Source organism: Hemitrygon akajei, chromosome 1, assembly GCF_048418815.1.
Source record: "Hemitrygon akajei chromosome 1, sHemAka1.3, whole genome shotgun sequence".
Classification (NCBI taxonomy): Eukaryota; Metazoa; Chordata; class Chondrichthyes; order Myliobatiformes; family Dasyatidae; genus Hemitrygon; species Hemitrygon akajei.
The window spans coordinates 63,151,550-63,173,774 of record NC_133124.1 but is presented as its reverse complement, the minus strand read 5'-3'; the positions used below and the strand labels follow the sequence as shown (position 1 = coordinate 63,173,774).

The following is a 22,225-nucleotide window of genomic DNA, read 5'->3' as shown; positions in this document are numbered from 1 at the left end:
AACAACAGAAGAGGTTTTACATGTGAGACCACACTTGGTGTATTGTGTGCAGTTTTGGGCTCCTTATTTTAGAAAGGATATACTGATGTTGGAGATGATTCAGAAAAGATTCACGAGAATGATTCCAGGAATGAAAGGATTACCGTATGAGGAATGTCTGGCAGCTCTTGAGCTGTATTCCCCGGAGTTCAGGAGAATGAGAGGGGATCTCATAGAAATATTCTGAATGTTAAAAGGCCTGAACAGATTAGAGTTACCAAAGTTATTTCCCATGATAGGTGAGTCTAGAACAAGAGGGCATGACTTCAGGTTTGAAAGACGTCCATTTAGAACATGATGTGATGTGGAGAAATTACTTTAGTCACAGGGTGGTAAATCTGTGGAATTTATTGCCACAAGTGGCTGTGGAGGCCAAGTCACTGGGTGCAATTAAGGCAGCGATAGATAAGTTCTTGATTATCCAGGGCATCTAAGGGTATGGGGAGAAGGCAGGGGAATAGAGATGACTGGAAGAATTGGATCAGCCCATAATTGAATGGCAGTGCAGACTCAAGGGCCAAATGGCCTACTTCTACTGCTATATCTTATGGTCTTAGAGGTAGAGAATTATTCCCCCAGGGATAGGGAGCAGAGTTGGTTGATGAAGCTAAAGTAAATTCAACAAGCATTGCACAGAGGGAGTAGGAGATACTTACAGGTGAAGCAGATGGGCAGGTGGCAGGCAGCAGTGCACTCCTCTGGCTGATTCAATGGCCACTTCCAATGAATAGATTCAAGGTTCTCAACAACACTCCAAGTACTCCTCCCCTATTGTTAACAGTCATGGACTAGGGATTCCATTGAAGCATTTGAGGATTTTATTATTAATTAAAAAACAGAGGCACTGAGAACATCCTTGAATCTTTATGTATCCTCGAATCTTTTATTATGGCCTTGGAATAGATGATGGTGAATTTCATTACTGATGCCTGCCTTAATTGTGAGATGGCTCTCAAGATATGGAAAGCATTTCACATTTTAACGCCTTAAGCACATAACCCATTTTCTCTCAAAAGCTTCTGTGAGCAAGTATACAATCACTTGAGAGCTCAGCTTGCAAAAGCACCCACCCACACAAGCCTTGTTTGCATATTATAACTTCAGTCATAAAACTCATTTTATCTGCCAACATTTCAATGAAATAGATTGGGTAATATTGAGTTTGACAACAGTCTGTGTGGAGATTGTGTCTGCTGTAAATGTATTAGTTAAGATTACAGCTTGATGTAAGATGGGGGTGAATTTCTTTGAGCAGCCAAAATTCAGGATGCTCTATAGAGCCTTGTGTTGAGGACGCCAATGGCTTTTGTAAAGTAAAAACAAATGCTAAGTATAGAGATCACTGCTGAACCCTGATGGTAATATAATCAATGACTCTGGTCCTTATAAAGAGCATTCCACTCTACTTCATAGCTAAACAACTTCCTTAAAATATTGTTAATGCAACACTTTTAACGGTTTTGGCCCTTCTCACTTAAATTTTCTTCTTTATTTGCTAGGTGATTGCCTTTAATGCACAATTAACATTACTAATAAAAAATAATTTCTTACACAACTAACCTTTTACCAATTGGCAAAGGGACCCAAATGTCCTGAAATAACGTGATAACCAACCTGACCCTGAATTTTTCCAAGGAACCAGCATTAAGGCCGGTTTGAATGAAGAATACCAGCAGTGATGAAATAATTGGTTACTTGGGGAAAGAAATAAATGCATACACTAAAGTTATTACGAACTCCGTGGAGCGTGTGGGGATCTTCCAATATCCAGGCATTCCTTTTTTTTTCTCTTTCTTTTTTTTTAGGGATGTTAGGGGGGAGGGGTTAAGGGGAGGGGGGCTGGGTAACATTTTTTTTTTCTCATACACTTTTATTTTGTAACTATTTGAAAACAATAAAAAAAGTTTAAAAAAAAAAAAAAGAATACCAGCAGTAAAACAGAGCATCATTAATTTTGGAGTTGATCACCAATCTCTAGCAAGATTTGAGTCTGTACCGTGATTGTTCCTTTTCCTGCCGCTTTCCCATTCTGCAGCATTAGAGGTCTGGTCAATTTCTTGCTGGAGACAATCTGTGAAGGAAGTCAAGTTTGTATTAACATTGTCAAAAGTATAAGATCCAAGCAAATAAACTAAATTAAAAGGTTATCCAATTTTCCTGAAAAGTGGATTTTCCTCAAGCAGATGTATTTATATGAAACGTCGCCAAGGCAGGAGCTCAAAATGTTCGTATAGATTAACTTCAACACATTGTCTTTGAAATTCAGTTGCAGTATCACAGGCAGAGTCGTACAATGCACCAATGTTGAATATTTAACGTCACCAACTGAAAATGAGTTTCTTGATATAGAAATTGACTTTGAAGATAACATAAGCAAATCAGTATTTCTAGAAGTACAAGGATTCTGACTACCACGTAATCCATTAGGGTTCCTCCAAAATCTTCACATATTCTGCACCAGTGCACCAGCCATCCAATGTCATGCTACTGACCCATTTTCTTACCAGTTTCTTTGAGGTTCTAACTTGAAATCATTAAAAGACCAGAATAGTAATAAAATGTTATAGCCACATGAATACCACTTCTAAGATATACCACCCTCTTTCAGCAGAGAAGGGATTTATAATTACAAAATAGCATATCTTAAAACTTCATTATGGAAGTCTTAAAGTGTATTGATAAAAATTCTTGCATTAATACTTATATAATAAAAGTCCTTCATTGATTGGTCCTAAATACAAATTCAATTGCTTACTTTAATACATTATTTTAAAATGCTTCAAATGCTGCAAACCTGAAATTAAAATAAAATGCTGGAAACACTGAGCGGCTCAGGTAGCTTCTGAGAAATGAGAAACTGAGCTTAAACTTCAGATCCAAGACTCAGCTGAACCTAATTCACTAGGCTATTGAGTAGTATAAAGAATAGATAAAATAATTGCATTTACCTGACCCAAGGTGCATTCAAATTCTCCCAGGAAGTCATCATCACCCAGATCAAAAGTTTCATTATCAATATCATAGACTCCAAATTTCAACTTCTGGACTTGTTCAAAATAATAATCAATCAGAAATTTCTTAGAAAATTTTGGATCGAGGCAATTCTTAACCATTTCTGTACGACCAATCTAGGAAAGACAAAGATCAATGAACCATTCAATTACTTACACATCAGAATACGCGGTCTGAAATCCAGCAGGGAAGAGAGGGAAAAAATAAGCAAGTTTCACACAAGTTGCAACTTCAGTAAAAGACCTAAGCAACAATCACAAATCAAATTAATTCAAGGGCAAGATATTAGCATGATCTTTTGGCAACGACAGCTGCACATCCGTACTCACGTCATTCTGCAGGTGTGCTGAGAGAGCGTTCTAACAAACTGCATCACTGCTTGATACAAAAAAAGGACTGCAGCAGATAGGAAGACTCTACAATGAGTAGTCAAAATTGCCCATTGCGGGACCACCAGAATCAATAACAGTTACCAAGCTATAAGACTGATCAACACTTCCACCCACTAACTCCACCACTACTTTATTATTTCCCGTCAGTCACCTTATGGACACAGTCAATCTATGCATATAAGCTATCTTACGTATTTATATTTCTTACATGTTGTTAGTATTATTATTGTGTTCTTTATCTTTTGTGCTGCATCGGATCCAGAGTAACATTTACTTCATTCCCCTTATACTTGTGTACTGGAGATGACATTAAACAGTCTGAAATCTTGAATCAGTAAACACCCAAGAGCATAGCTTTTGTATAAATACTGGTGAAAAGTGGGAAGTAAAACTACTGAAATTCATGATGTAGCATTAGTGAATTAGAGAAGGTTCAGGAGCATGAAGATTCGTATAGCCAGATTTGGGAACAGCTTCTTTCCAACTGTGATAAGACTGCTGAACAGATCCTGACCTGGATCTGGGCTGTACCTTTCAAATATCTGGACCTGACTTGCACTACCTTACTTTCCTTTTTCTATTTTCTAATTATGATTTATAATTTAAATTTTTATTATATTTAATTTGATTTGTACTTCAGGGAGCGCGAAGCGCAGAATCAACTATCGCTGTGATGATTGTACGCTCTAGTATCAATTATTTGGTGACAATAAAGTAGTGTCCAATGTGCATTTTAATACATTTTCATTTCTAACGCAAATTAAATAATCAATTTTCAAATGCAGCTACAAACACAAACTTGCCTTCCATCAATGTACTCCATTGTAAAATATACTCTATTTTTAGCCTATTAACAGCAGGCTAAAAAAAAAAAGCCTATTATCACTTTTACATAGTTAGCAATCTATATAAAGGTAAATGCTAATAGTTTTCTTTGGAATATGCATCCATTGTAAAAAACTTACGAAGATACTCCTTACCTCAACCCACTGATTTCCACCAGTATTTAACAGGAGTGCACAGAGTGGATCAGACTTAGAGAAAACATCTTTATCAAGTAGATTTTCACAGGAAATGCTTAGCTCCACCTTACTCACACAATCTGCCATCTGCAAACCTGCAACACATTATAATAACTTGTATATTATAAATACATATTTGAAGCTTTATTTAAAATTTATTAAAATATATAGCTGCATAATATACATGCTTGGGAACGAAATTTGCCATTACTAAGTCTTTGAGAACTTCAGTACTCTTTTTAAGCACACAATTAAAATATGGAGCACATTTTGTAACAGTAATGTTAATTTCCATCAGAAATAATCAGAATCCTTTCTCTTTCAGATTGAACATTCTCTCTGTTTCACTGAATGAGTTGATTATGAACTGGGAATTAAACACCCGTTTGTCCCAAAAATCAATTCCACTCCAGCTGGGAGCTCATTGAAGGGGAGGTGCAACTTGATAATGAAAGTTGATAAAAGTGTCAGAACAACGACAACCATGTTTCACTTGTATCTTCATTAAAACAGGCTGTCTTTTGAACCAATTGTTTAGGTCAGGATCAGAATCAAGTTTCATATTACCGGCAGATGTTGTGAATTGTTTTAACTTTACAGCAACAGTACAATGACATAGATGATAAATATGGAGAGAAAAATTTAATGATGGTAAATATACATCTATTAAATAGTTACATTAAAATAAATAGTACAAAATTTTTTTTTAAATGTACTGAGGTAGCGTTCATAGGTTCTATGCCCATTTAGAAATCAGATGGCAGAGGAGAAGAACTGTTCCTGAATCACTGAGTGTGTGCCTTCAAGCTTCTGTACCTCTTTCCTGATGGTAACCATGAGAAGAGCGCACGTCCTGGGTGGTGGAAGTCCTTAATGATAGATGCTGCCTTCCCAAGGCACCCATGATGGAGCTGACTAACCTTACAAGTTTCTGCAACTTACTTTGATCTGGTGCAGTAGCCCTCCCCCCACACCAGACAGTGATGCAGCCAGTCAGAATGCTGTCCATAGTAATTTTGTAGAAGGTTGCGAGTGCTTGCAGACCATCATGCAGCAAACACAAAAAGATGAATTTTCACCAACAGCCAAATATGAGAACAGTGCTCTGCAAAACTGCTGATTGAGAGTACAAGACTTTAGTAATGTCAAATAAATGAATCCTGAATTAATTGGAGCTGTTCCTCTCAGTCCTCTTGGAACTGCCATGGTACATATCATGTCCAGTATGCCTTTCAGACGATCAAATTCATACTTTGCTTCAAAAAGCAGCTCTTCAGTATCTATGAGGTGGTGAATGTAGACGACCCTGACAATTGCTTTCCCTGTCATAGAGAGAAAAGGTCTCCCCTGTTGGATATCTTCTTTCTTGAAAATGGTCCTAATTCTGAGAGCCTGAAATATTCAGCCCGATTATGTACGATGGTGCTGTGGAACTCCGGCTGATAAACCACTTCCTACGTCTGATGATATAGCTGATAAAATTCACATTCACCTTTTGTGCTCCTGCACAACTTTTGACCATGAGGTTTAAAAAAAAGTTTGAATATCAAGTCCCTCTACCAGTGACATCACACCTCCTGAGACATCAACTGCACACAGCAAACTCATTTAACAAAGACCACTGACTCCCAAGTGTCCCTGTCCAACAACACCATTCAAGTTCATCGTCATCTGACTGTACATATATACAACCAAACAAAACACTGCTCTTCTGGACCACAGTTCACCCACACAAAGTACATCACACACAGCACATAAACCAAAATATTACACTACAAGTTAGTTTATAAAATATAATTTTAAATGCATGTAGAAAAGCACAGCACAGGTAAACAGTACAGTAAATAGCTCGCTGTCCTAGTGACAAGATCTCCATGGTGATAGGGGATTCATTAGTCTCACAATCTGAGGGAAGAAGCTGTTAGTCAATCTGATAGTCCTAGGCCTGATGCTTCTGTACCTCCTTCTTGATGGTAGTGGGTCAAAGAGACAGCAGGACAGATGGCAGGGATCCTCAACAATGTTTGGCTCCTTCATCTGCAACATTTCAAGTAAATGTCACAAATGGGGGAAGGAAACCCCAATGATCCTCCTAGCACTTATTACTGTCCTCTGTATGATCATGCAGTCCAATGCCTTACAGCTACCATAACCACACATTGATCCAGCCAGACAGGACATTTTCAATGGTCCTCCAGTTGAAAGTTGTAGAATGGGGGCAGGGAGCCTCACATGCCTCAGTCTCCTCAGAAAGCGTAGAAGCTACTGGGTCCAGGTTACATAGCCTGTCATGTGCACAGCAAGGAACTTTGTGCTCTTCACTCCCTCCACGACAGAGCCAATGATGTGCGATAGAACGTGTTGACCCGTGCCTTCCTAAAGTCCACAATCATTTCTTTTGTCTTGTTCATACTGAGACTCAGGTTGTTCTTCTCACGCCATTTGCCAAGTTTCTCAACCTCCTCTCTGTATGCCAACTCATCGTTGTTGCTGATGAGGCCAACCACTGTAATATCATCAGGGAACTTGATGATGCAGTTTGAGCTGGATCCGGCAGAGCAGTCACGAGTCAGCAGCGTGAACAACAGCAGGCTGAGCATACAACCCTGGGGGACCACCAGTGCTCAGCATAATGGTGCCTGAGATGATGCTGCCAACTTGGACTGACAGGGGTCTTTCCATTAAGAAGTCTAAGATCCAGTTACAGGGAGGGATGATGAATCCCAGCGAGAGCAGTTTACCCATCAGTCTCTGAAGGATGGTGGAGACAAGGAGCTTTGAAGCAGAAGCATATTAACTAAGAAACTATCCACCTGCAGTTGTGGGACAGGAACACTCCAGTATCATTTGGACTGCTACGCTTTTTAGAAAATAGTTCCTCATTTCTCTGTCCATTTATAATCATTTTCGGTGTGATAGAACTCAGAGTAGAGTGTCCATTTTTGGTGTCTGGTGACTGGAATATGAATAATGTGACCAAACTTGGCAGTGAAATTACAGCCTCAGTGCTGGGGATATAGAACAGAATAGGAATAGGCCTTTCAGTCCACAACGTCATGCCAGGTGATGATGTCTACTTAATATCGTTTGCCTGCACATAGTCCACATCCCTCCGTTCTCTGCATATTCATATGTCAATCTGAGAGGCTCTTAAATGCCTCCATCATAACTGCCTCCACAATGGACCCATCAATAACTTTAGAACTTGCAGAAATGGAAGTCATTCTCAATCCCAAATCCAGCACTCATACAATCATGCTCTCAAAAAAAGTCTCAGAAAGTAATAAAAATAATTAGAAGCATATGAAGTGCCTCATGAATCTAAAATGTTTCTTAAAAACTTCCATTATAATTCTTTCTATTAGCAAATTCTGGCCGATAACCAACAATTAAATATGACTGTTGTACAGTCATGCTTTTCGGGAGTAGGTAAGGAGGTGGGGAGACCATTGCTGCAGTGTTTGTTTTCAGTCATTTGTACATCAAACGGTGCGGAGAAAAGTGTATCACCGGACATGTGTCAGAGTCATCAACAAACGAGTCCATTGATTTGTAGAATAAAATCCTTTAAGTTTAGCTTATCTGCTGCTGAAACAAATTAGAAACAGATTTATAAAATCTCAACTGTTACTGTACAATATTTTTTTTAAATCAACTCATTCTCATTGGACTTTCTGCAAAATCCTTGCAGTTCTTAGGATCATGATACTCCCTGATAATTCAAAGATTCTGAATCCATAACAGTGGAATAATAGAAGTATAGCTTTGAATGAAAGTAATTTTGCTTTGGAAAGAAACTTGGAAGGTGATCATCCATAACAGTTGTTCCTCCTGCATGATTCAGTTTGCTTTGGAGAATATGTGAGCGCCTGTACTACAGGTTGAAAGTCTGTAGTCCATCACCCCAGGACATGACCAGAGCTGGTCCAAAGAAAATAATCATCTTGTTCTGATCAATGTATAGACCCTCTCCAGGTTACACAACAGTTCCAAAAGCTGATGTAACCCAACGTTTATCCAAGTCTGAAATGTTGGTGGCAGATATCACAGAAGTTGCATAGGTTCATTACCTAGAAATTAGAACACAGTACACAGAACAGTAGAGCACAGGAACAGGCTCTTCAGCCTACATTGTTGTGATGATCTCATTAAATGCCACTTCTGCCTACACAATGTCCAGATCCCGTCATTCATTGGCCCATCTAAGAGCCTCTTGAATGCTTCCATCACATTTGCCTCCACCACCATCCCGGGCAGTGCATTCCAGACAGCCAGCGTTCACATCAAAATCTTGCCACACACATGTCCTTTGAATTTAACCTCTCTGAAATTAAATCCATGACTTCTGGTATTAATGTTGCAACACTAGGAAAATGATACTGGCTATCTACTCTATCTATGCCTCTCATGATCTTCTAACAGATTTCTCAGATTCCACTGCTCCAGTGAAAACAAACCAAGTTTGTCTAACCTCTCCTTATAACATGTTAATCCAGGTAGCATCCTTGTAAACCTCTTCCATACCCTTTCCAAAACCTCCACGTCCTTCCTATAATGGGGAAACCAGACTCAATACAATACTCCAGATGCAAGCTAACTAGGTGCAGCCAGACCTCCAAGCTTTTCAGTTTTTTTCCTCAACTTGTAAAGACAAGCATGGCTAACACGAGGGGGCATAGTTCTGAACGGCTGACACGAGGGGGCATAGTTCTCAATGGCTAACACGAGGGGGCATAGTTCTCAATGGCTAACACGAGGGGGCATAGTTCTCAATGGCTAACACGAGGGGGCATAGTTCTCAATGGCTGACACGAGGGGGCATAGTTCTCAATGGCTGACACGAGGGGGCATAGTTCTCAATGGCTGACACGAGGAGGCATAGTTCTCAATGGCTGACACGAGGGGGCATAGTTCTGAATGGCTGTCACGAGGGGGCATAGTTCTCAATGGCTAACACGAGGGGGCATAGTTCTCAATGGCTAACACGAGGGGGCATCGTTCTCAATGGCTAACACGAGGGGGCATAGTTCTCAATGGCTAACACGAGGGGGCATAGTTCTCAATGGCTAACACGAGGGGGCATCGTTCTCAATGGCTAACACGAGGGGGCATAGTTCTCAATGGCTAACACGAGGGGGCATAGTTCTCAATTGCTAACACGAGGGGGCATCGTTCTCAATGGCTAACACGAGGGGGCATCGTTCTCAATGGCTAACACGAGGGGGCATCGTTCTCAATGGCTAACACGAGGGGGCATCGTTCTCAATGGCTAACACGAGGGGGCATAGTTCTCAATGGCTAACACGAGGGGGCATCGTTCTCAATGGCTAACACGAGGGGGCATAGTTCTCAATGGCTAACACGAGGGGGCATCGTTCTCAATGGCTAACACGAGGGGGCATCGTTCTCAATGGCTAACACGAGGGGGCATCGTTCTCAATGGCTAACACGAGGGGGCATAGGTCTCAATGGCTAACACGAGGGGGCATCGTTCTCAATGGCTAACACGAGGGGGCATCGTTCTCAATGGCTAACACGAGGGGGCATAGGTCTCAATGGCTAACACGAGGGGGCATAGTTTTAAGGTGCTTGAAACCTTAAAACTAGGTACCGAGGAGATGTCAGGGTTAAGTTTTTCCACACAGAGAGTGGTGGGTGCGTGAAATGCACTGCCGGTGGCGGTGGTGGAAGTGGATACAATAGGGTCTTTTAAGAGCCTCTTAGATAGGTACATGAAGCTTAGAAAAAGAAAGGGCTATGCTCTAGGGAAATTCCAGGCAGTTTCTGGAGTAGGTTACATGGTCGGCACAATATTGTGGGCTGAAGGGCCTGTAATGTGTTGTAGATTTCTATGTTCTATGCCTTCTTCACCACCCCATCAACCTGTGCATCCATTTTCAGGGAGCTTTGGACTTGGACCCCAAGATCCCTCTGCATATCAGTATTATCATTGGTCTTGCCATGAACAGTGTACTGTCTCTTTATATTTGATCTCCCAAAGTGCAACACTTCACATTTGGCTAGGTTAACTCCATCTGCTATTTCTTTACCCACATCTGCAACTGATCTATACCGTGCTGTCTCCTTTGCAATGTTCTACATCACCAATCTTAGCATCATCTGTATCTTTGTACTAAAATATGTATCGCAGACAGCAGAAGCTCCAGTAGAGATCCCTACAGAACAACAGTCACAGACCTCCAGCCTTCATCAATCACCTTCGGTTCCTCATCAAAAAGCTCAATCAAATTAGAAAAACATGGCTTGCCATGCAAAGAGTCATGTGATGCCCTAATTAGGTCATGGTTTTCCAAATGCTCATAAATCCTATCCCTAAGAATTCTCTCCAGTAATGTCCCTATCACTGACATGAGACTCACTGGTATATACAGTAGTTTCCAGGATTATTCTTATTGCCCTTCTTGAATAATGTAACAACATTAGCTACTCAGCACCTCCAAAATCTCACTAATGACTAGAAAGGGCATGAAAATTGTCAAGGCCATAACTAATCCATCTTTTGGCCCTCACAATAACCTTGGGTATAACCCATCAAACCCTGAGGATTTATCTATCTCTGAGGTGAGTGAGCTTCCCCCAGCTCCATCTTAACCAATTTTTACAGGAGCCCAATTGGGACTGTCCTGACCTATGCATCACCTTCTGATATGGAAATTGCAAGGCACCTGACCGCAGGTCCTTACAAAGGATTATGAGGACTACTGAGAGGACAATTGGGGTCCTCTTCACCCATTATAGATATTTATCAGGAGCACTACATATGCAGGGCCCTTGGTATTGTCAGTGATCCCTCCCATCCAACATCCACCTGGCTTCAAGACTATTGAAATCCCTCCCACCACCCAAGTGCCATCATGTATGAAATGTCAGTGGTGTTATACAGTTTACTTTTTAAACTTTATTATTTGTCAATTTATTTGTGGTAATATTACTTTATGTGTTATATGTGAGAGTTGTGTGTGTTGTGTTGTGCACCTTAGTCCAGAGGCATGTGGTCTTATTTGACAATATACATGTGTATGGTTAAATGACAATAAACTTGAAATTCAACTTAATATTCTTAGTACAACTCTTAGAATTAGTTAATTCCCATCAATTTGTACTACAGATCCAAAACATACCAGACCACAGAAAGTTGGATTAGAGAGTTTCAACCTGTATACAAGTCTTTTAGACTAGACACAGGGCATTGGTGAACATTGATGGAGCGTTAACTAAATTTCAGTTTTATCTGTATTATATTGAGCTACTGATGTAGTGTTACTGCTAAACAAATCCAGGAAAGATGCAATAATCAAAATGATTACGTACTTGATTGAAATTACAGAAATATAAAGCTCCAAGCAATGCAGGGTGAAAAAAGGATGACCGAGGGCACAATGGCAGCTCAAATACCATCTTCAAAACTAAGACTTCATCTCCAATCACTCTTCCGCAGTTATAACAAGTTGTACATTAGAGAAAAGCTCTTTAGCCCACTAGGTTCGATATTGTCATTTAAAAAAAATTGGATAGGTATATGGACAGGAAAGGAATGGAGGGTTTATGGGCTGAGTGCAGGTTGGTGGGACTAGGTGAGAGTAAGCATTCAGCACAGACTAGAAGGGCCGAGATGGCCTGTTTCCGGGCTGTAATTGTTATATGGTTATAAATCCATAGCAAACTTTTTGCCAACTTATACTGACCCCAATTCCCATATTAGCTTTGCACACTTTTATAAGTTTCTGTCTAAATGCTTCTTAACCATAGTAACTGTAACCATAGTAACTGTAATTGATTCCATCATTTCCCCGTCAACTCCCTTTTTAATCTCCTCCTTTTCCAAATTAAGCCTATGACCTAATTTTTGACCATCAGGAAATATTCTGACTACCTACTATACATGTCTAGCTCTGGCCTGACTTGACTTTCCAAAATGCGACACCTCACACTACCCTCATCTGTGAATATCAACCAACCTGGTTATTCATTCTATGTGAACCAATAGAAATATATAGCATGAATCAAATCTAATTTTAGTGTGTTGGTCGGACCATAATAATCCAGTGAACCTTCAAGTAGAAAGAAATCAAGAAATTCAATTTTAGCAGATACACAAGAGCTTTGCAATTATGTTGCCCAGGATGCAACCAAGTAATACGAAATCACTATTCAAAAGTTTTTTTTTTAAAATAGGATAAATCCAGGCCTCACCACTGAGCAATGGCCTAGGAATAAAATCTCAAAAAAAAGTCACAGCAAACCAGATTACTGTGTAAAATCCTCTTTATTAATATCTGGATGAACAGCAAAATTGGGAGAACTGACCCACAGTAGTGCTGTTGTTAAATGCCCTAGGCTCTAGGGTTATTCAACAACACCAGGGAAGATTTAATCTCAATTGCCATTCACATCAGATGCCATATAATGTCCACCTCCATATCCAGAAAACAAGCTTAAATTCCCCTGTATTCAATTTCCTTTAGGATCACTACCTAGTTTCAAGCTGTTTAATTCCTGTCTCTTTACATATTTAATTCTCATAGCAATCTTGGGCTATCAATCCTGCTTTCAAAAAAACTGTTGAATTCTGAATTTAAAAACAATCAATCCATGTTCAATTGGAAACCAAAGATCTTTCATTTCAGTAGTAACATGTTGATGCAATTATAAACACTGAAGTGTCTTCTTTATATTTCATTGGAGTATGTCACCAAAGACTCTAGCAAATTTCTAAAGACATATGAGAGCATTGTCACTCATTGCATCATTGTCTGGTATGGAAGTGCCAATGCACAGAATCCAAAAAATCTCAGAGGGTTTTAAACTCAGCCTGCTCCATCATGGGCAGTAGCCTCCCCACTATCGAAGACATTGCCTCAGAAAGGCAGCATCCATCATTAAGGGACTCAACCACCCATGACATGCCCTCTTCATATTGCTACCATCGAGGAGGTGGTACAGGAGCCTGAAGACACACATTCAACGTTTTAAGAACAGACTCCACCATTGGATTTCTGAATGGTCCATGAACACAACCTATTTTGCTCTCATTTTGTACTTCTTTAAAATATATTTCTGATTGCAAATTACTACAATTTTTTTTAGGCATTGCACTATAGTGCCACTGCAAAACAAATATCACAGCACAAGTCAGTGATAATAAACCTGATTCTGATTGTAAGTACTGCTGAATAATGACCTCGAGCATACCTAGTCTTTAAAAGAACAAGATATTCATAGATATTTTGTTTGTGACCCTTAATTACCTTCATCCTCCTCACCAGTACAGGAATCAACTAGTTTCAACTCACCTGAGTCACCTAGTGTATATCAGTACACTTTAAAAAAATATAAACTGAATACATCAGATTTTAAACACACTTCAAATCAGACACTGGAACTCGTTAAAGGCTGCAGGGGCCAGTGTTGTTCATTCCATGGATAACAGTATTTCAGTTGCATAACAAATTATTTCTGGGTCGCTAGTATTACTTTCTCTCATCTATCACAACTCAGTTTCTTTTAACATAAATTCATTGTATAATTTTACGTCACAGTATCAAGTTTAACCAATAAGCAGATTAGCACCAAAACTGTATTATCATTGATGGTTGTCACACCCAGAATATGTTATTTTCACACACGTGGAACTTCAGTTTTGTTTGCAATACAATCAATGTTACAATAGGATGATGCTAATTTACACAAAAGGTGATCAGATAACATTACTATATCTTAGTCATCACATTCCAGTGTAACAAAATGTATCACATGATAACATCAAAATCTAATCTCTCCATCTCAAATTACTACACACTTTGTTAACTTATAAAACCACACCACTTCAGCAAGTAACAGAGGCATCACTGCTTGTTTTACAGAGAATGGGAAAACCATTACAGTTCTCTGGGTTTAATGTCAAATCACACAGCTGCAACATCACATGAACTTAATGTTTTACTTTAAACTAGTACCAAGAATCAATAGATTCTGGAATGGTGCTCAAGGACTGAGGAATTGCAAATGTCACTCCACTCAAGAGGGAGAGAGGAAGAAGAAAGGCCAGTTGTCTGACCCCAGTGGGTGGGAAGATGTTGGAGTCAATTGTTAAGTATGTAGTTTCAAGAAACTTGGAAGCACTTGATTAAATAGGGTGGTTTCTCAAGGGAGAATCTTGCCTGACAAATCTGTTGGAATTCTTTGAAGTAACAAGCATGGATGTTGTGTACTCAGATTTTCAGAAGTCCTTTGACAAGGTGCCACACATGAAACTGTTGAACATATTAAGAGCCCATGGTATTACAGTAAAGATACTAGCATGGATAGAATATTAGCTGATTGGCAGGAGGCAAAGTCTGGGAATAAACGGAGCCATTTCTGATTGGCTACCAGTGACTAGAGGTGTTCCAAAGGGATCTATGTTGGGACTACTTCTTTTTACATGTCAATGATTTGGTTGATGGAATTGATGGCTTTGTGGCCAAGTTTGTGGATGATATGAAGATAGGTGGAGGGGCGGGTAGTGTTGAGGAAGGAGAGGCTATAGAAGGACTTCACTAGATTAGGAGAATGGGCAAAGAAATGGCAGATGGAATACAGTGATTGGAATTGTTTGATCAAGCACTTTGGGAGAAGGAATAAAATCATACATCATTTTCTAAATGGAGAGAAAATTCACAAATCTGGTGCAAAGGGACTTGGGAGTCCTCATGCACAATTCCCTAAAGGTTAACTTGCAGGTTGAGTGGATGATGAGGAAGGCAAATGTAATATTACCATTCACTTCGAGAGGATTAGAATACAAAAACAAGGATGTGATGTTAAAGCTTTATAAGGCACTGGTAAAGCCTCCCTTGGAGTAACGTGAACAGCTTTGGACCCATTATCTAAGAATGGATGGGCTACATTAGAGAGGGTTCAAAGGAGGTTCATGAGAATAATTCCTGGATTTGAAAGGCTTTTCATATGAGATGCATTGATGGCTCTGGGGCTGTCAGAAGAATAAGGGGGAAGAACTCAGTGAAACCTATCGAATGTTGAAAGGCCTCGACAGAGTAGATTTGGAGAGGATGTTTTCCTATGGTGGGGAAGTCGAAGACCAGAGGACAAAGCCTCAAAATAGAGGGATATCCATTTAGAACAGAGATGAGGTGAAATTTCTTTAGCCAGCAAGTGGTTAATCTGAGGAATTCACTGGCACGGGTAGTTGTGGAGACCACATTATTGGGCACATTTAAGGCAGGCGTTGATAGATTCTGGAATAGTCAGGGCATGAGGATACAGGGAGAAGCCAGGAGACTGATGCTGAGAGGGAAATGGATTTCAGCCGTGTTGAAATGGCAGAACAGACTGGCTGAGCCAAATGGCCTAATTATGCTCTTATATCTTATGGTCAAATGACTGAATACATCTTTCCACACCAAATAAATTTCCCTCACAATTAGTTTCCTAAAGAAAAGCAGCAAAAGAACAAATCAAATTTACTATGCCTTTTTGCTTATTGTACAGTCAATGTTTAAATTAAAAGTGGATAATGCTACTTGCCCATAACAAAAGTTTCAAATTGCTATTTGAAAGGGTGGAGGTGGATATTAACCTGGTACACCATTAGGACCTCAGAAGCCAAGGATGACAGCTCTGGACCTACCAATACTAATAAAGGGCAACTTTTGCTGACCTACAACTTAACAACTGTTCAACCATTTTAGTTGATAAAGTAGCTGGTTGCATTACAGAATAAAGGATAAGTGATTACATTAAAATAATATGATGCATCATAAACACAAGTTCTCGTACTGTGGCGCTTTATCCATTGGTTCCATCTGACTTTGATGGTTCTATCCTCAAAAAACTAACATTTGTCAAACATTAATTCCCTTTAATGAATGCATGACAACTTTACCCAATCCTACTATTATTTCCCATGTCCTCTGGTGGCACTCATTCAACAATTGGTTCCTGTGTATGACATTGACATCAGACTAACTGGTCTGCATTTTCCAACTTTTTCTTTCTATCTATGATTGAATAGTGGGATTACATTTACTACCTTCCATCCTATAACTTATGGAATTTTAGATCTACTCTCCCAAGCCATCTCTTTCAATACATTCATTGTTTTGCAAGTCATGATAACTTCCCTATTTAATAGTAGAATTTTTTTTTGAAATTAATGTTAATTCATTTCTCCTTCTCATTCTTTTGGTATCCTCTACTATTTTATTGATGAGCTTACCTTCATACTTTATGCTTTCATTCCATATAGCCTTTTTAGTTGACTTCTGCTGCTTTAAAAAAACTTTCCAATCCTCTAACTTTTCACTAATTTTTGCTACATGATATGACCTTTCTTTTCATTTTATGCTGTTTTTGACTTCTCTTGTTAGCCACGGTTGCCTCATCCTCCCTTTAGAATACTACTTGATCTTTGGGATGCATCTATCCTGTGCCTTTCAAATTGCCGCCAGAAGCTCCACCCATTGCAGTTCTGTTGTCACCTCTAATAGTGTCCTCTTCCAATCAACTTTGGGCAGCTCCTCTCTCATGCCTCTGTAATTCCCTTTACTCTACTGTAATATTGATACATCTGACATCTGACTCTGATAAATTCTATCATATTATGATCACCATCTCCTAATATTCCTTTACCTTAAGCTCCCTAATCAATATTGATTCATTACACAACACGCAATCTACAATTTTCTTTTTATTAGTAAACTGAACCACAAACAACTCTCAAAAAACTGTCTTGTAGGCATTCTACAAATTCCTCCCTTTTATCTAGCACCAACCTGATTTCCCCAATCTACCTACATATTGAAATATCCCATGACTATGGTAACATTGCCTTTTACATGCCTTTTCTACATCCATTGTAATTTGTATCCCACATCCTAGCCTGTACACAACTCCCAGAGTCTTCTTACCCTTACAGTTTCATAATTCTACCCACAAAGATTCTACATCTTCTGATCCTAAGTCACCTCTTTCTAAGGATTTGATTTCATTTTTTACCAACAGAACCACCTTCTCCGCCTAACTGCCTGTCCATTCCATACAATGTGCATCATTGGATGTAAAGCTCCCAACTATCAGCCACAACTCAGTAACACCCATAACGTTGTACCTGACAATCCCTAAATGAGCTACAAGATCATCTACTTTATTCCGTAAATTGCATGCTTTCAAAAATCTAACATATTCAGTCTCTGTATTCATCATCCTTTTCAATTTTGCCCACGTGTAACACTGCAACTCATCCCACTGACTGCAATATTGCCTGTCCTTCCTCACAGTCTCACTACACACTGCACCTTCTTGTACACCCAACTGTCCCATGCTCAGCCAAATTAGTTTAAACTCTCCCCAACAGCTCTAGGCCCCCTCAGATTAAGGTATAATCTCTCCTTTTTGTACAGGTTATACCTTCTCCAGAAGAGATCCCAATGATTCAGAAATCTGAAAGCCTGCCCCCTACACCAATTGCTCAGCCATGCATTCACTTGCCAAATCATCCTATTCTACCCTTACTGGTGCAGAGCATAAGCTGCTGTCCAGAGATTACTACCCAGGAGGGCCTGCTTTTCAGCTTTCTGCCCAGTTCCTTATATTCTCTTTTCAGAACCTTTCCCTTTTCCTATTCATATCATTGGTACCGGGATGTGGGATACGACTTCTGGCTGCTCACCCACCCCATTTAGAGTGTTGTGGACCCGAACAGAGGCATCCCTGATCCTGTCACCTGGAGGCAAAATACCATCCAGGAGTCTTTTTCACATCCCCAAGATCTCGTGTCTGCTCCTCTATGAAACCTGCTATTGCTACTGCACTCCTGTTCTCCCCACTGCCCTTCTGAGCCTCAGAGCCAGACTCGGTGCTAGAGACCCAATCACTGCAGCGTCCCCTTTGTAGGTGAATTCCACAATGGTATCCAAAGCAGTACACTTATTACGGAGGGGAACAGCCACTGTGGCTGCTTTGGATACCGTTTTAGAAAAGATAAATAAGAAGGTAAAAGAGGGGGTGGAGTTGCACTACTAATCAGGGACAATATCACAGTTGCACTCAGAAGAGACATAGTGGAGGGGTCAGACACTGAGTCCATTTGGGTGGAACTCAGGAACAGGAGAAGTGCAATCACACTGATGGGATTGTACTATAGAACCCCAACAGCCTCTGGGACATTGAGGAACAGATATGTAATCAAATTAAGGAAATGTGCAAAAATAATAGGGTTGTTGTCATGGGGGACTTCAACTTCCATGATTTAAACTAGGACCTTCTTAGTGGAAGGAGTTTAGATGGAGCCGAATTTTTAAGTGTATCCAGGAAGGTTTCATAAATCAATAGGTGGACAGTTCAAGAAGAAGAGAGGCTGTACGGGACCAGGTGAAAGGTAATGAGCATGGCCAGGTGACCGACTTTTCAGAGGGTGAGCAGTTAGGGAATAGTGACCTCAACTCATTAAATTTTTAGTATAGCTATAGATAAGGATAGGTATGGTCCTTGTGGGAGAGTTTTAAATTGGAGTACAGCAAATTATGAGGGCAATAGTCAAGAACTAAGAAGAGTTCATTGGGAATGCTTTCTGACATGTCCACATCAGGCATGTGGAGGTGGTTTAAAGATCAGTTGCACAGAGTACAGGAAAGTTATGTTCCTGTTAGAAGGACAGATGGGGATGGAAAGTTAAGAGAACCTTGGGTGGCCAGAGAGGTGATGAATTTAGTCAAGAAGAAAAAGGGAAAGTATTTAAAGCTTCAGAAGTCAGGGCCAAATGAAGCACGAGGAGTGTAAAGAATCAGAATATAACTAAAGAAGGGAATTAGGAAAGCCAGCAGGAGCCATTAGAAGTCCGTGGCAAGTAGGATTAAGGTGAATCCTAAGGCATTCTATACATACTTCAAGCGTAAAAGGATAATGGAGGAGTGGGTAGGACTACCCAAGGATACTGGGGAGGGTGGGGACATTTGCTTAGATGTAGAGAATGTGAGTGAGGTACTTAATGAGTACTTTCCATCAGTATTTACCAAGGAAAAAGACATGGAGGACCAGGAGATCAGTGCAGAATGCACAAATACATTAGGGCATTTAGAGGTCAAGGAGGAGGAAGAGTTAATGAGTATTAAGATGGGTATGTCCCAAGGGCTTGTTGGGATTTATAACCATTTAACAATTACAGCACGGAAACAGGCCATCTCGGCCCTTCTAGTCCATGCCGAATGCTTACTCTCACCTAATCCCACTGACCCGCACTCAGCCAATAACCCTTCATTCCTTTCCTGTCCATATACCTACCCAATTTTGCTTTAAATAACAATACCGAACCTGCCTCTACCACTTCTACTGGAAGCTCATTCCACACAGCTACCACTCTCTGAGTAAAGAAATTCCCCCTCATGTTACCCTTAAACTTTTGCCCCCTAAGTCTCAACTCATGTCCTCTTGTTTGAATCTCCCCTACTCTCAATGGAAAAAGCCTATCCACGTCAACACTATCTATCCCCCTAATAATTTTAAATAACTCTATCAAGTCCCCCCTCAACCTTCTAAATAAAGACCAAACTTGTTCAATCTTTCCCTGTAACTTAGGTGCTGAGACCCAGGTAAGATTCTAGTAAATCTCCTCTGTACTCTCTCTATTTTGTTGACATCTTTCCTATAATTCAGTGACCAGAACTGTACACAATACTCCAAATTCGGTCTTACCAATGCCTTGTACAATTTTAACATTACATCTCGACCCCTATACTCAATGCTCTGATTTATAAAGGCCAACATACCAAAAACTTTCTTCACCACCCTATCCACATGAGATTCCACCTTCAGGGAACTATGCACAATTATTCCTGGGATTTACCCGGGATTATTGAAGAAGGCAAGAGATGAGATTGCTGGGGCCTTTGACTAATATCTTTGTGTTCTCTCTAACCACAGGCAAGGTTCCGGAAGACTGGTGAGTGGCTAATGTTTTACCTCTATTTAAGAAGGGGACAAGGGAAAATCCTGGGAATTATTAAACCAGTGAGTTTCACATCAGATGCAGGGAAATTGTCTACATGGATTTGACAAAGTCCCTCATGGGAGGCTAATCCAGAAGATCAAGAAGCATGGGATTCACAGCAAAATGCTACTTGGATTTGTAACTGGTTTGTGTATAGAAGACAGAGGGTAGCGGTTGAAGGGACTTATTTGAGCTGGAGGATTGTAATTAGTGGAGTTCCACAGGGATCTGTGGTGAGACTTCTGCTGTTTGTAATGTATATAAATGACCTGGATGAAAATGTAGATAGGTACGCTAGTCAATTTGCGGATGATAACAAGATTGGTGGAATTGTGGGTAGTTTAGAAGACTGGCAAAGAACATAGCACAATAGAGATCAGTTGCAGATATGGGAAGAGAAATGGCAGATGGAGTTTTACTCAGATAAATGTGAGGTGTTGCACTTTGGTAGGGCAAATGCAAGGCAATAGTACACTGTTAAGGGCAAGATCCTTAACAATGTTGCTGAGCAGAGACATCTTGGGATCCAAGTTCATAGCTCCTTGAAAGTGGCTACAATCATCAATAAGGTAGTTCAGATGGCTTATGGAATGTTTGCTTTTATTAGTCAAGGCACTGAGTTCCAAAGTTAGGAAGTTATGTTGCAACTTTATAAAACTTCAGTTAGGTCACATCTAGTGTTGGTCTGGTCACCCCACAATAGGACGGATGTTGAGGCTTTGGAGAGGGTGCAGAAGAGGTTCATCAGGATGCTGTATAGTTAAGAGGACATGTGTTATCACGACGGCTGGATAAACTTGGGTTGTTTTCTCTGGAACGTTGAAGGCTGAGTGGAGATCTGAGAGAGGTTTACAAGATTATGAGAGGCATACATAGAGTATTTGTTTCCCAGGGTTGAAATGTCTTATAATGTCATGTAGAGCGCCTGCATTGAAGGTGAGAGAGGGTAGGTTCAAGGGGAATGTAAAGGATGTGAAGAGAGTCGTGGATGCCTGGAATTTGCTGCCTGGTATGGTGGTAGAGGCAAATACACTAGAGGCTTTTAAGAGACATTTGGATAGGCACTTGGATGTAAGGAAGATGGTGGGATATGGACATGGTGCAGGTAGAAGTGATTAGTATTTGGGTGGTTTTGATTTGATTTTTAGCTGTTTTATAGATCATGTGGGCTGAATGGCCTGTTCCTGTGCTGTATTCTTCTATGTTCTAACTCCTAAAGATGCAGCAGATATGACCTCCCACACAGAAACCATACTGACTATTCCTGATCAGGCTTTGACTATCCACGTTATAGCAGATCTTGTCCCTCCAACAACTGAAATCAGGCTCATGGGTCTGTATATCCTTGGCGTGTCTTTGCTACCCTTCTTGAACAATGGCAAGACATTAGTCACCCTGAAGTCTTCTAGAACTTCACAATGGCTAATGCGTTAGGTTTTGAAGGTTGTTGATTAGTAGTGAGGGGATGACAGTGTCGGGCTCTGAGCTATAATTGATAAATAGCAGCCTGAAAAGTGGATTAAATAATTATAATTACAGGAAAGGAAACCTTTTGGTAGGTGATTAGCCCTTATGTCCACGTACATGTTCAGAAATCACACAAGTTTAGTGGTTACAAATGTTAAGAATAATTAAATTTTGGACTCTCTCTCATAAGTGCAAATTCACTGAATACCCAGCATCTGAAGGTCATACTCCAGATTGGAGTAAACCTTACATACTGTGGATTAACCAAGATAAACAAATGAAAATCA

The 22,225-nt window shown here is 40.1% G+C and overlaps 1 protein-coding gene across 2 annotated transcripts in view; it reads right to left on the bottom strand.

Annotated features, from left to right (window-relative positions):
• The window catches only part of LOC140727105 (copine-3-like), a 57,497-nt gene that overhangs the window by 30,044 nt on the left and 5,228 nt on the right, over positions 1 to 22,225 (bottom strand). For both annotated transcript variants that reach the window (XM_073044384.1, XM_073044376.1), the window contains exons 2-4: positions 4,424 to 4,560; positions 2,988 to 3,167; positions 2,036 to 2,110 (exon numbers count right to left, since the gene is read on the bottom strand). In XM_073044384.1, the coding sequence (XP_072900485.1) occupies positions 2,036 to 2,110; positions 2,988 to 3,167; positions 4,424 to 4,552 (384 nt within the window). In that variant the 5' untranslated portion in view covers positions 4,553 to 4,560. The remainder of the gene's footprint in view (positions 1 to 2,035; positions 2,111 to 2,987; positions 3,168 to 4,423; positions 4,561 to 22,225) is intronic.